This window comes from Phacochoerus africanus, chromosome 2, assembly GCF_016906955.1.
Source record: "Phacochoerus africanus isolate WHEZ1 chromosome 2, ROS_Pafr_v1, whole genome shotgun sequence".
NCBI lineage: Eukaryota > Metazoa > Chordata > Mammalia > Artiodactyla > Suidae > Phacochoerus > Phacochoerus africanus.
Window position 1 is genome coordinate 153,077,712 of NC_062545.1, and position 14,705 is coordinate 153,092,416.

Here is a 14,705-nt window from a genome sequence, read left to right on the forward strand (position 1 = left end):
TGCTCAAAATAATGTTTTAGCACGAAAGGAGAATAATGCCACTGCGGTTGGGGAGTGGGAGCAGTGAACATTTTTTTAAAATTATTATTACATAAGTTACAGATGTTTAGCATTATAATTCAATACCTGTACACTCTACAAAGTGTCTACCAAAAGTCTAGTTACCAGCTGAGAGTTGACCCTTCCACTCATTTTGCCCACCCTCAACTCCCTTCCCCTCTATAATCACTAATCTGTTTTTCTGTATCTGAGAGTTTTATTTTATTCATTTTTTTTTTTTAGAATCCACATATGAGTGAAATCATAGAATTTATCTATCTTCACCTGACTTATTTCACATGGAATAATACCTTTAAGGTCCATCCATATTGTTGCCAAAGGCTAGATTTCATTCTTTTTTATGGCTGAGTAGTAGGGCAGTCCCATCAATAGCATATGGAAGTTCCCTTTCCTTGCCACATCCTTCCAACATTTGCTTTTTCTTGACTTTTCAATCATAGCCATTCTAGTTGATGCGAGATGTCATCTCATGTTGGTTTTAATTTTCATTTCCCTAATAATTAGAGGTGTTTCATATGTCTGTTGGCCAGAAAGTAGAAAATGTCTATTTAGACCCTCTGCTCATTTTTTTAATGAAGTTGGTTTTTCTTTTTGTTGTTCTTGTTAATTTGTATGAGTTCTGTATATATTTTGGATATTAACCCCTTATTGAGTTTATTATCTGCAGTATCTTCTTTCATTCAGTAGTTTGCCTTTTTGTTTTTTGTTTTTTGCTTTTTAGGGCAGTACCCATGGCATATGGAGTTTCCCAGGCTAGGGGCCTAACCAGAGCTACAGCTGCCAGCCTACGCCGTAGCCACAGCAATGCCAGATCCGAGCTGCATCTGCGAGCTACACCACAGCTCATGGCAATGCCAGATCCTTAACCCACTGAGCCAGGCCAGGGATCGAACCCGCAACCTCATGGTTCCTAGTTGGATTCATTTCCACTGTGCCATGACGGGAACTCCCCTTTTTGTTTTGGTGATGGTTTTTTTTTTCACTGTGCAGAAGCTTTGTAGTTTGATGTAGTTGCATTTATTTATTTATTTTTTTCTCCTGCCTTTGGAGTCACAGCCAGGAAAACATCACATAGACTAGTGTTAATGAGGTCACCACTTATGTTGTCTTCTCAGAATTTTATGGTTTCAGTTGTTACATTCAACTCTTTAATCCACCTAGTTAATTTTTGTTTATGTTATAAGATAGTGGTTTAGTTTCATTCTTTTGCATGTGACTGACCAGATTTCCCAACAGTATTTATTGAAGACACTGTTCTTTCTCCATAGTGTGTCAGTTGCTTCTTTGATATAAATTAATTATTTATAGGTGTGGGTTTATTTCTAGACTCTCAATTCTGTTGTATTGTTCTGTGTGTCTGTTTTTGTGTCTGTAGTATACTGTTTTGATTAGTACAGTTTTGTAGTATAATTTGAAATCAGGAGGTGTGATACCTCCAGCTTTGTTCTTCTTTCTCAAGATTGCTTTGGCTTGTAGGTGTCTTTTGTATGTGTATACAAATTTTAGAGTTATTTGTCCTAGTTCTAGTAAATATACTCTACCTCAAAAATGAAGCAGTATAGTTATGTGAAATAATTAAAACAGATTATTTATTTCCACACATTTTTGGAAGTAAATGAATGGCAAAGGAATGTGTCAGGAATATTTAAAACACATTTGTTCTGATTAAAATAAAACTGTAAGTATGAAAACTTGTAACTGATTCCAGATAAGTTAGAGGAAATAAGGAGTGTTTGGGTAAAAATGCTCAGCTGTGGGAAATGGTGCATTTACCTTAAGAAAGGATAATAACATTCCAAAAAATTCTTAAACACAAATTGATCTGAGTCGTATGTCTTTACTTTCTACCATCCACAGGGGGAAAATAATAAGGTTGATTACAATCAAGACTGTCTTGTGAGACTGAGAAAGAGAAGGAAGTCCTGGTGCTTTCTGAACTACTTCCATATCTTCATTCTGGGAAATTAGTGTGTCTTTGTTGTTTTACAGATCTACTTGCGGTTTTTGGACTATGAGATGCAGAATTCAAATGAATGCAAAAGGAATTTCGTGGCCGTGTATGATGGAAGCAGCTCTGTGGAGGATCTGAAAGCCAAATTCTGTAGCACCGTGGCCAATGACGTCATGCTCCGCACGGGCCTGGGGGTCATCCGCATGTGGGCAGATGAGGGCAGTCGGAACAGCCGATTTCAGATGCTCTTCACATCCTTTCAAGAACGTAAGAATCCCTGCACCTCACTGTTTGTCCTTCAGATGTGTCATGTGATGCAAATCTCATAAACTGTTAATGGTGTTTTCTTCATGCAGTTTGAGCACAGCAGGGTGAGCCTTAATAAGTTGTTAAAATCGCTGCGATTCTATTTCCTTCACTTTGATCCAGTGACAGGAGGGTTACAGATTACATTTTGATTACTTATTTCAGCATATGCATCATAGCTTTGCTTAAGACAGTTCACACTGTTCAACTGGGAAATGATGAATTTTGTCTATCTTTGGCTTATCACTTACGAGGCTATAGCACTGATGAAGGTTGAGTTCAATCTTAAAAACCTGCATAGAAATATTTGGCAGTTCTCTTTAGTAAGCTTCTCTTGCAGTCCTGCTGATTTTGAATAGGTCTGTGACTACAGAGTTCCAATTAAAGCAGGCAAAGAGGGAGAATTGCTTGGGAAAAAAGTACATAGAAAAGGTTTCTGAAAATATTTTAAATGGTGCCATGGATGATACTCAGAGTTATGGGCAAAGCACAGCAACTTTGGAAAATCATGTTCTAACAAATAATGAGTCATGTTAATAGACATATATTTGGAATGTTCCTCAGAAACTGAATGATTCATATTTAATACATTTATACAAATGAAAAATAACCCTAAGAAATTCAGCTTTATAAGGACTGAATACCTTGTCATTTGAAACTACACTTTTTTTAAAATAGAAAAGACAGCATCTTTTTGAAATGTCAGGGATTTGTCAGTGATAGGCATAGCAGCCACTCTTTTTTCAATTTGTAAATGTTAAATGTGTTAGACGTTTATTTTATATGGTGAATAAATTGTTCTCTAATTATCCAGTTAGAGAATTCTAGGGCACCAGAAGTATTGAATGTCACTCTGTCTTTCTAAATCTTGATACCATCCCAGGGAATGTTAAATCTCTCTCCCAGCACTATTGCAAATTTAAACAGCCTGTTGCTATCTATGTCTTCATTTCAATAGTTGATCAAAATGTTAGAGGAGGTAGTGCATCTTCATTTCAGCAAGGTACAGACCAAAAAACAACAAAAAAAAACCCTTGTCGTTTTCTTGCTTAGGATTTCAAGAGATTCAAGAAAGCACATTTGGTGTTTTTGCCAATGATTGTTCAACCACATCCAATCCACTGCACCTTTGGTGAGGGTCAGAGTGTACCTTAGTAAATATTTTTATCAGTTTTGGATAATCATGGATTGAGAACTTCTTTCTAATTTAACAGGTATGGGAAGGGTAATTAATTTTTGAAATGATGTAAATCAAGTTTTTATTATTATTATTATTATTATTATTATTATTTCTTTTTTGCTTTTTTTTAGAGCCGCACCTGCAGCATATGGAAGTTCCCAGGCTAGGAGTCAAATCGGAGCTACAGCTGCCGGCCTACACCACAGTCACAGCAATGCAGGATTCAAGCTGCATCTGCAACCCACACCACAGCTCATGGCAATGCTGGATCCTTTAACCCACTGAACAAGGCCAGGGATCGAACCCTCAACCTCATGGTTACTATCAGATTCATTTCCGCTATACCCCAAAGGGAACTCCAATTTTTTTTTTTGGCTAAGTTTAAAAAAATGTATCAGAAAATAAGTAATTTTTTATCACAGCTACACCATAAAAGTAAGGATAACTTAAAATATATATTCTTACATTTCATATATCAAATAAAGAACAATAATATAAAGGAACCCTGACTCTTAGGGTTTCGTAAGATTTTTATTACACTCAAACTCACTATTAGCCAATACTTTTCTAATAATCAACAAAAAACGTCTTAGGCAGTATTAGCTTATACTAAGGAAAATACAAAAAAGCAGCTCAAAGAAGACTCCCCCCCGCCCCGCCCTTGGGAAGCTGCACTGGTCAAAATGCAAATCACATAATCACATAGTCTGTTCTTTGTTGGGTGTTATTAACAAGGAGCAGAGTAGTCAATTAGGAGAGGTTGACCAGGATGCAGAAGCATCTAGAATCATGAGAAAAGGCCAAAGGAGAAATATGTTTATCTTAGAGATTTCTTTGTTCCAAATGTGATAACTACCTTACACTTAGGTGGGTGATATGGATTAAGGCCTGAGAGGTAAGATTAATGTTTGTTTAATTAATGATAGGAAATCATTTGAGTGTAATTCAGGAAAAGAAAAATGCCCAGCTAATAGGAGCTGCAATGTTACAAAATCAAATGGATTCCCACAGAGGATATTCCACAGATGATACGGGAGAAATCTATTCTTATCTGGCAAGAATGGGGCAGGGAAAGTGCCTAAGTTGAGTCCGGGTAAATGAGACGAGCTAAGGTCTGAGGTCCCTTTCAACTTGAAGATTAAAATCTGTGAATCTTTAAAATTGTGCTTATGTAAGAAATGGTGAATTATGTCATCCTGTATATGTATCATTAGAACTATTTCACTTTCAGATAAAAGAGTTTTCATGCTGTAATTAAATGATCTCCGGAAGTCATCCAAGTGGGTGGACATTCAGTGACTAATCTAGAAGAAACTGTGTATTTTTACTAAGAAAGCACCCAACCCTTTATGTTCCTACATGGTGGTTGGATGGTCACTTTCATTTGAATGAGTATTATAATAGCAATTTCTGTGACTATCTCATTAATTCACAGTGAGCTTTGATTGAAACAAATCCATCCTCTGTGTCATGTTGCCTGTGTAGTTTTGTTATGGTATTTTGTTTTTTCTTCATTGACTAAAACTGCAGGATTCTACTGTTCTATGCCTAGATTAAAGTCAGCATGTGATGAAACATGTGGGTGTAGATTAAATATTTGCTTTGAAATCAGGTATTCCAGATAAGGGATGAAAAATGTTCAAAACAACATGAAGTGGACTTTAATCAATTCTTTTATTCAAAAATGAATAATTCTAGGAGTTCCCGTCATGGCTCAGTGGTTAACAATTAGGAATGACTAGGAACCATGAGGGGCGGGTTTGATCCCTGGCCTTGCTCAGTGGGTTAAGGATCTGGCGTTGCCGTGAGCTGTGGTGTAGGTTGCAGACGCAGCTCAGATCCCATGTTTCTGTGGCTCTGGTGTAGGCCAGTGGCTACAGCTCCGATTTGACCCATAGGCTGGGAACCTCCATATGCCGCAGGAGCAACCCAAGAAATGTCAAAAAGAACAAAACAAAACAAAAAGAATGATTCTAATCTTTATTCCACACACACACACACACACACACAGAATAAATATTAGAGATGATATTTTTCTTGGTTCCTTCATTTATTAGATGGTGTCCCTAGTGCAGTGTTGAGAAGTTCTCAGGATGTAGTCAGCAATATTCTAACATCTGTCAAAATATCTTATTTTAGGGCCATAGGATATTTTAGGGGTTAGATAAGATCTTAGAAGCCACCTATTTCAGTCCCAACCATTTTATGAATTCAAGCAGAAAAAGAAATGACCCAAGGAAGTTAACTGACTTTCACTGAATACCCTCAATGCCATGAGTAATGATATATTAACAGCACTGAGGCAAGAATGTAAGGCCTGGATCCTAATATCAGAAAGTCTCCTGTGGGTAACTCTGTCACCTTTATAGAATCAACAAGGCTCCCATTTTCTGAAGATGATGATAGTGATGATGGTGGTGGCAGTAATGATGATGATTCTGGTGATAAAACTAAGTAGAATCTTTGCACCACTCATGTAGCTTATAGATGTCAGCATAGTTTTACTTGCTTTACACACTGAATTTTTATTTTTTTGTCGTATCTATTGCATCTTAATGTTTACATTTTATGCTTACATTCTATAATCATATGTCATACAGTATCCCACTTTCATGTGCCTACAATACTAGACCAAAGTAGAATCATAACAAGGGGCCTCTGCTCTGGGACATACTAATCCAGGGACTAATGCATGTAAATAGGGATATATTTTGAAATCATTTTGTTTTGACATTTGTATCTGAATAAGTTACAGAAAAGGGAAAGAACGGGTGTATGAGAGAGGTATGAAAATTCTTACAATGAGTCATTGGACTCTGAGGTTTCACATGCACATTAGAAACATTTTGTAAAGTCTGGATTAAACACTAATATTTGCAACAGCGGCAGAAAAATATTCTCTAATATAGTGGGGAGAATATAAGATCACTGAATGGAGAAATATTTACCTTCAACTGGGGCTTGAGAAATAATGTCTTCCCTAAATTGTGCCCATAAATATCATACTCCTGCCTCTACTGTCTTGCTAACCCTTCACCTCAGCCTTTTCTCAGCTCTACCTGAGATTGTTACCCTGATAAATGGTATCATGCTGCTGCTGGCCGTTGCCAAAAAAGGTATACCTCAGAGAAACAGCATCCAGAATTTATCCTAAAGAGCAACTTTGAAATCTAGCAACTAGAGAAAAAAACAATCAATATTATCACCAAAGAGGCACAGTCTTACTTTCAGTAGATTATTGTCTTTTTAATGCTTAGAATAGCATTTTGTACTCAGATTACTCAAAGTGCTCAGTCCACTCTTAAATGATGTATCTGTAATTCCTGCTGTGGTTCAGTGGGTTAGTATCCAGGAGGATGTGGATTCGATCCCTGGCCTCACTCAGTGGGATAAGGATCCAGCAAAGGCTGTGAGCTGTCTCGTAGGCCACAGATGTGGCTCAGATCCAGCTGCAGGTCGATGCTGTGGCTGTGGCATAAGCCTGCAGCTGCAACTCTCATTCGACCCCTAGCCTAGCAACTTCCATATGCCACAGGTGAGGCCCAAAAAAGAAAGAAAGAAACAGAGAAAGAAAAAAAAAAAGACACCATGTACCCAATAGAGATGAACACATAGATAGCACAAAAAATACCTTAATCTTAAGCATTAATTTTTGATACCATTCTCTAAGAAAAATCACATTTAAACCATAAATATATTCTGAAATAAAGAGAAAAATTTATCAACCATTGTAACTAATTTGTTTTCTTGTGTCAAAAATTAAGAAATATCAAGGAGAATTGGGTTAGAAACACACTTGGAGATAAAGAAGAATGAGTCCAAATTGAGATAAAGAGAGAAGGCATTGAGTAATTCTTATATTGATATAGGAAGCATGCTATATTTTATCTTAGTGACTCAATTTAAAATTGCATCTAAGAGTAGGGTTTTACATATTTGCATCACTTTTTATAAAGTCACTGGGCTTGGCGTTCTCTTGTGGTGCTGGGTTAAGGATCCAGTGTGGTGACTACACTGGCTTGTGTTGTCGCTGCTGTGGTACAGATTAGATTCCTGACTTGGGAACTTCCACATGCCATGGGCGTGGCCAAAAAAAATTTGTTTTGCTCTGAAGAATCCTCCAAAGTTTTTAAAATTGATTATAGTTGGTGTAATTTCAGTTTTGAGTGTACTTATATACAAAAATGCATAATCAATTATGATAGAACTGTGTATTAAATATTGGAAATACATTATGGAGACATAGTGAAATGCACCTGTTCACAATGAGTGACATGCCAGATTTTCTGAGCCAGACTTTTCCTGTGTTCCATGAATATGCAGTAACTAGACTGAATGAATACTCGGAGTGATATCTCATGGTGACTTTTGAAGTTCCACTTTCAGTTGCTCTTCTGCTCTTATTTAGAGCACAGTAAAATCTCAGTCACTTAATGTTTGATTTCTGGGCAGCATGTATCTGTTAAAAACAGACATACAACTAAAAAGGATGAAAAGCAAACTGTTCACTTTAAGGATGTGGGGATATTGTTTACAATAATTTGCCTAGATGAGATGATGTGTTTAGTTTCAAATCAGTTTGTGACAAAATACAATCCAGTCTAAACTATAGATTTACTTACAGTAAAGAAACATACATACAGTAACATGTAATTTCAAAGAGGAGTTGAAGGATTCTGTAAGAGGCAGAATTCTGAGATGACAAAAAATTCTCACCTCTTTGTGTTGTTTCAAGATATTGCTAACCTCCTCCCTTGAGATGGGCAGAACCTGTGAGTAGCTTGGGATATCATTTTGTAATTAAAATTATATCCTATGGAAAAAGTTACTGTGCAGGTGTAAATAAGGTCCTGTGTCAATTGATTTTGAGTTCATCAAAAGGGAGATTATTTGGGGTGGACCTGACCTAATCAGGTGAGCTCTCTAAAATAAGGTGAAGCATGAATCAGAAAGACTGCTATCCTGGGAGAAGAAGGCAAACAGGTATGATGTGAACCACCCACCTCTTAGAGGGTGAACGCTGGCAGCTTAGAGCATCCCTGGCTGTTAACTAGCAAGTAAATGGGGACCCTAGTCATATAACTGCTAGGAACTGAATTCTGCCAACAACATGCATCAGCTGAGAAGAGAACCCTAAGGAGTGAGTGAAAACTGCAAGCCCCGGCCAAACCTTGATTTCACCTTGTAAGATCCTAGCAGAGGATCCAGCACCTGGGCTTCTGAAATTATGTGATAAAAATTGGGTTTTATTTCAAGATATCAAAATTGTGGTGATTGTTTGTTTCACAGTAATAGAAAACTCTGGCGAGTTTTGGTACTGCAAGTGAGATGCTGCTATAACACACATGTGGAAAGCAGGTTTGGGATCAAGTAGGGGTCATAAGTTGGATGAAATTTGAAGATAATGATTTTAAAAAGTATAAACTGCCTTAGACAGATGGTTGGACTATGCCTGGACTTGGAGGGCTGCCAGTGGGGCTCAGATAGAAGTGAGGGTTATTTATTAGGAACCAAAGGAAGGGAGATCCTTATTGTAGTGGAAGAAAGCAAGGTGAAATTAAGTGAAATTGTGTCCTTCAGGGAAGTTGGAGGGCAGACTTCTAAGTGACAAACTTTGGCTCTAGAGTGAAGTAAGTGACTGAGAAAAGCAGTAGAGGTATAGCCTGGTTTCACTTGATCCTTATGGTAACATGAGAAAAGGGAGAAATAAATCTAAGGAAGAATTATTAACAAAAATGAGTTCCCTTTGTGGCTTAGTGGGTTAAGGACCCAATGTTGTCTCTGTGAAGATGTGGGTTCAATCCCTGGCTTCGTTCATTGGGTTATGGATCCAGTGTTGCCATAGCTTCGTCATAGGTTACAGATGCAGCTTGGATCCCATGTTGCCATGGCTGTGGTGTAGGCTGCAGCTTCAGCTCTGATTTGAACCCTGGCCCAGGAACTTCCATACACCACAGGTGTGGCCATAAAAAGGAAAAAAAAACAACAACAAAAAAAGGAATAGGACTGGATGGTTTTGAAAGCTCCCACTTCTCCAGGTAGCAAAGATGTTAAAAGTTAGAAATAAGGCTGAACATGTGGCAGAGAGAAAAGGCTGAATGTGATCATATAACCTTGGCCCAACCATCAGAAACATCAAACGATCACAGCAAGTAGTAACTGAAAGTCCCCTGAAAGAAGAGATTAAATGTGGGCCTCACAGATCCTCTAAGTCAATCTGGAGAACCTCCAGAAAGGCAAGTGCAATGACCCTCAGCCATCTCAGCAGCAGCCAAGGAGACAGAAAGGGTTCCCTCCAACAGATTTAGGGGTGTGGTTTTGTCTAAGAGAACAAAATCCACAGTGAATTTCCAGCAAGACCCACAAGGCTCTTGAGAAAATGATTTCAGTAGAAACACTGTGGGCTTGGACTAAAAGGGACAAAGAGAATCAAATGTAAAAGTGTTATCTGAACCCTAAAATTCTAGTGGCATGAGGCAATCTTATGCTAATATTCAGCTGAATTTCATGAGAAAAGAAGGATGACCCAGGGAGCAGAACCAGGAGCCTGGAGGGAAAAGTCTCCAGTTATGGAAGATTAGTCATAGAACTGGAAACAATCAGGAAGAATCCAGCATTTACCTGCTGGATTTCAAGACAATTTTGGATAAGTGACTCTTGTTTCCTATCCATTCCTTTTTTTTTTTTTTTTTTAAATCAGAATCTCTATAACTGTTATTTGATGGTTGTCCAACCATTGTGCATGGGAAGTGTTGGGGGTGACAGCTTGTCTCTTTGGCTTCACGGGTCCACACATGAGAGGAACTGTACCTCAGGAACTGAAGCCCAGAACCCTTCAAGGACTTCCCCCAGGAACCTCCTCTGCCCAACATTTAGATGATTTAGATGGCAAAGTTTCAGACTTTGAGATGGTGAAATTTAGATGAGCTTTTGGACTCTGAATTAATGCTACAATAGGATGATACTTAGGAAAGTATAAAAGTATGATTTCGTTCTGTGCTCTCTATTCTGTTCCATTGATCCACATGTTGGTTTTTGTGCCAGTACCATACTATTTTGATTACTGTAGCTTTTTAGTATAGTCTGAAGTCAGGCAGTGTGAAACCTCCAGCTCTGTGCTTCTTTCTCAAGATTGCTTTTGTGGTTCTATAAGAATTTTGAAATTGTTTGTTCTAGTTCTGTGAAAAATGCCATGGGTATTTTTGATAGAGATTGTATTGAATCTGTATTGCTTTTCTTGTTTCAAATATGGTTTGGCCTGCTGTCTGCCTCTTGTACTCAATTTGCATTCTGTCCTAGACAGTGCACATCCCCAGTTTTGTAATGCACAAATAAAATTACCATATCACTTCAATAAGCTAAGTGGATCCTAAAGGGAAAAAAATGAACATGGATTGTAATTTGATTATTATTATGAAAGTGCACAGAGTTCAATAACACTGAGAAAATACACCCAAAAATGTTGATAATGGTCAGCTTACAACAATAGTATTTAGTTTTTCCTCTAGAAAAAGTTGGGCCAAACACATTTACAAGTTTGGGGTAAATACTAAGATCAAAAGGAGTTATATTCTCTTTGTGTTTCAGCAAGGAAAGAAATTTGAATATGCCAGAGGAAGCAATGTGACCAGTTACAACATAGAGTGTAAACTGACATTTTACTGATACAGATTTCCATGTCTCATCATTATGAATTGGTATATTTTAAAAAGTTTAAGACCACTTTATTAGTATAGGAATTATTTACTTATGTGTGTCATACAGTAGCATAAATACCAGATGGCATAGATTTAACTATCAGCAATGCACAAAACATGATGGGGAAATTGCTGAATATGTGTCAGATTTTGGCACATGTCTTTAAAGTTGACATAAAAACACACTATGGATAAGGAAAAATATCACTGTATACACATATACAAAATTTCAGGTACATTATTATTTAAATGTAAACTTAAATATTTAAATTTAAGATATATTACTCATATAAAACCATAATTAAAACAAAAAGGGAAAAGCTGAACTAGAGGACAGTTGGCAACATAAAGGATAGGCAGTTGGTCAAACATTCTTAACCCATAAAGAATACAGATTGTATGGTATGTAATCTATAAAAATACTAAGTCACTGTGCTGTACATATAAAGCTAATACAATATTGTAAGTCAACTATACTTCAATAAAATAATAAATAAACAAAAAAGAATACAGATTGTATAAGACAATAAGAAAATGTTATACTCATGTACAAAAGATTAAATGAAAATTAATTCAGTTAATGGGGAAGTAAAGTGAAAATTAATTCATAAAGAAGCATAAATGGACTAATGGTATAGGAAACAAATGCTTACTTATTCATATTGGTAAACAAAGAGACTTAAAGTCCAATAGAAATGAGATATTTTCATCTATCAAATTATTTTTTTTAAAAAGGCAATAATGAAGTACCCAGTTAGGGAGATGGGGTGGTGAAATGAAATTATATGTATGCTGGCAGGAAAGTAAAAACTTTTCCAAAAGGATATTTAGCAGTATATATCAACATTCTGAAATAGGTAAAAAACAAAAATAAGGTCTCACCTGTTGATCTAAAAAATTAACCTAAGAATAGATACTAGTAATGAGAATGTTTAGAATCATTTGAAAATGAAAATTGCTTAAATGCAGAGTTCCCATTGTGGCTCAATGGTTAACGAATCCAGCTAGGAACCATGAGGTTGCAGGTTTGATCCCTGGCCTCGCTCAGTGGGTTAAGGATCCGGCATTGCCCTGAGCTATACTGTAGGTCGAAGATGTGGCCTGGATCCTGTGTTGCTGTGGCTCTGGCATAGGCCGGTGGCTACAGCTCCAATTAGACCCCTAGCCTGGGAACCTCCATATGCTGTGGGTGTGGCCCTGGAAAAAGACCAAAAAAAAAAAAAAACCCACAAAATTGCTTAAATGCTTGGTTAAATGGTTCTTGAAACATGCATAAAATTCTTTTAATTGTTAAGATGATGTGTTAGATTGATCCTGACAATGAAATATGTTAAAGGAAATAAAATTCTAAAAATAAGTAAAAAACATAAAGCATATACATTACAAATATATTCTTATAAATACAGTGATAATTATTTATTATATATTATTTATTATATATGTAATACATATATATAGAAGGAAATGTAATTAACTGATTATTTTTAGGTAATATATTTATTATTATAATGTCATTAATATAAAAATAATTGATTATTTTATACAGTGAATAGTTATTGTTTCAGTAACATTTTTTAAAAAGCAATAAATATAATTTGATATGACTTTCTAATAAAGGGATTGATTAAATCTAGGAAAACAATATATACATTATTTTCTTTTAAAAATGAAACATAGTTTAGAATATTGTGTTAGTTTCAGGTGTACGGCAAAGTGATTGTTTATATATGTATTTTTTCAGATTATTTTCCACTATAGGTTGTTATTACAACATACTGAATTATGCATTTTTTCTTTATTGAGAAAATTAAGACTTATTTACAATTTCAGAAAATAATAATTGATCGTTAGAGGTTTGTTTGGGGGTTGGGTGACAATCATACCAGCAGTTGAGGATAGCACATTGCTACCTAATAAACTTGTTCTCTTTCTCACGTCAGAGATCTCACTCTTCACTTTTCCCGTTTCTGATCTCTCCTTCTCCCCACTTTGGTGTTGTGCAGCCACAGCTACGTCTGTGGGAGGTGGTGGGGTGAGGCTCTGATTACCCTGAGAAATCATCTACAAGGTTTATTGATTTCCTGTTGCTGCTGTAACAGATTACTGCTAATTTAGTGATTAAAACAACACAAATGTTTGAAATAGGTTTTGCTGGGCTGAAACCATGGTATCCACAAGGTCACTCTCTAGGAAGCTCCAAGAAAGAATACATTCCCTCACCTGTCCCAGTTTCTGTATTCCTTCTATCCTTCTCCCAGAGCCAGCCAGCAAGTTAACATCTCATCGCTTTCTACCAAGTTGTTAAATCACATTCTGTCCCTTCGAACTCTTCACTTCCTCTTGGGAGGACTCCTGTGATTACACTGGCCCCACCTGGATTATCCAGACTAATCTCCCCATCTTGAAACCCCTAACTTTATCACAAAAGCCCTTTGCCGTAAAAAGTAACATTCACAAGTAATTTAGCTGACTTGGAGATCAAAGATTCACAGAGCCAAATGGGAATGGTCTATGTAAACACATGCCCCCCTCACACCCTGCTACTGAAGAAACATTCTTCTATAGGAAGAAATTATTTCAAAATTAAATATTTTATTACTATAGAAAAATGTGAAAAAGGAATGTATCATGTAGATACACATATATAATTTGGGGCAAGTATATATGTGTTTGGGAATTTTAAGATTAATGTTGTTATTTTATTTTATTTTATTTTATTTTATTTTATTTTATTTTATTATTATTTTTTTGCTATTTCTTTGGGCCGCTCCCGCGGTATATGGAGGTTCCCAGGCTAGGGGTCCAATTGGAGCTGTAGCCACTGGCCTACGCCAGAGCCACAGCAATGCGGGATCCGAGCCGCGTCTGCAACCTACACCACAGCTCACGGCAACGCCGGATCGTTAACCCACTGAGCAAGGGCAGGGACCGAACCCGCGACCTCATGGTTCCTAGTCGGATTCGTTAACCACTGCGCCACGACGGGAACTCCCAATGTTGCTATTTTAGAGAAAAAGTCACACATCTATCATTTGAAAAAAAAATTTGTTGTTTAAAAAAATATGAAATAGGATGAGAAAATGTGAAAAAGCATGAATTTTCCAGAAAATGAGGAAACCATTACAGGGCAGCTGTAAGTTTTAAAGATTTGTGTCTGGAACGGAGTAAATTGTCAATAGATGGCGTCTATTCTATTAATAGGATAACTGTATACTGAAACTTTAGAGTCAGTAGTTTCTTACCTTCAAATATAATAAGGCTTTTGAGCAAAGGACAATGATGTAAAATTGTGTAATCTGCCAGGAATTCACCTTCTTCCCTTCCTTTCTTTTTAAATGTTTAGTTTAGTTGAGTCCTATTGTACCATAAAAAATATTATCAGAAACATCTTGATATTTGAACTTAATTCTTGATGGACATTTATTACTGGATATTAAATGACTTGGTCATTTAACACAAATCATTGAAGAAAATGTATGTATACAGATTTACACTTTAATGAAATATTTAA

General features: G+C 36.6%; 1 protein-coding gene across 2 annotated transcripts in view; it reads left to right on the plus strand.

Moving 5' to 3' along the window:
- NETO1 (neuropilin and tolloid like 1) overlaps positions 1-14,705 on the plus strand; it is a 105,367-nt gene that overhangs the window by 71,524 nt on the left and 19,138 nt on the right. For both annotated transcript variants that reach the window (XM_047769474.1, XM_047769475.1), the window contains exon 7: positions 2,050-2,278. In XM_047769474.1, coding sequence (XP_047625430.1) covers positions 2,050-2,278 — 229 coding nt within the window. The remainder of the gene's footprint in view (positions 1-2,049; positions 2,279-14,705) is intronic.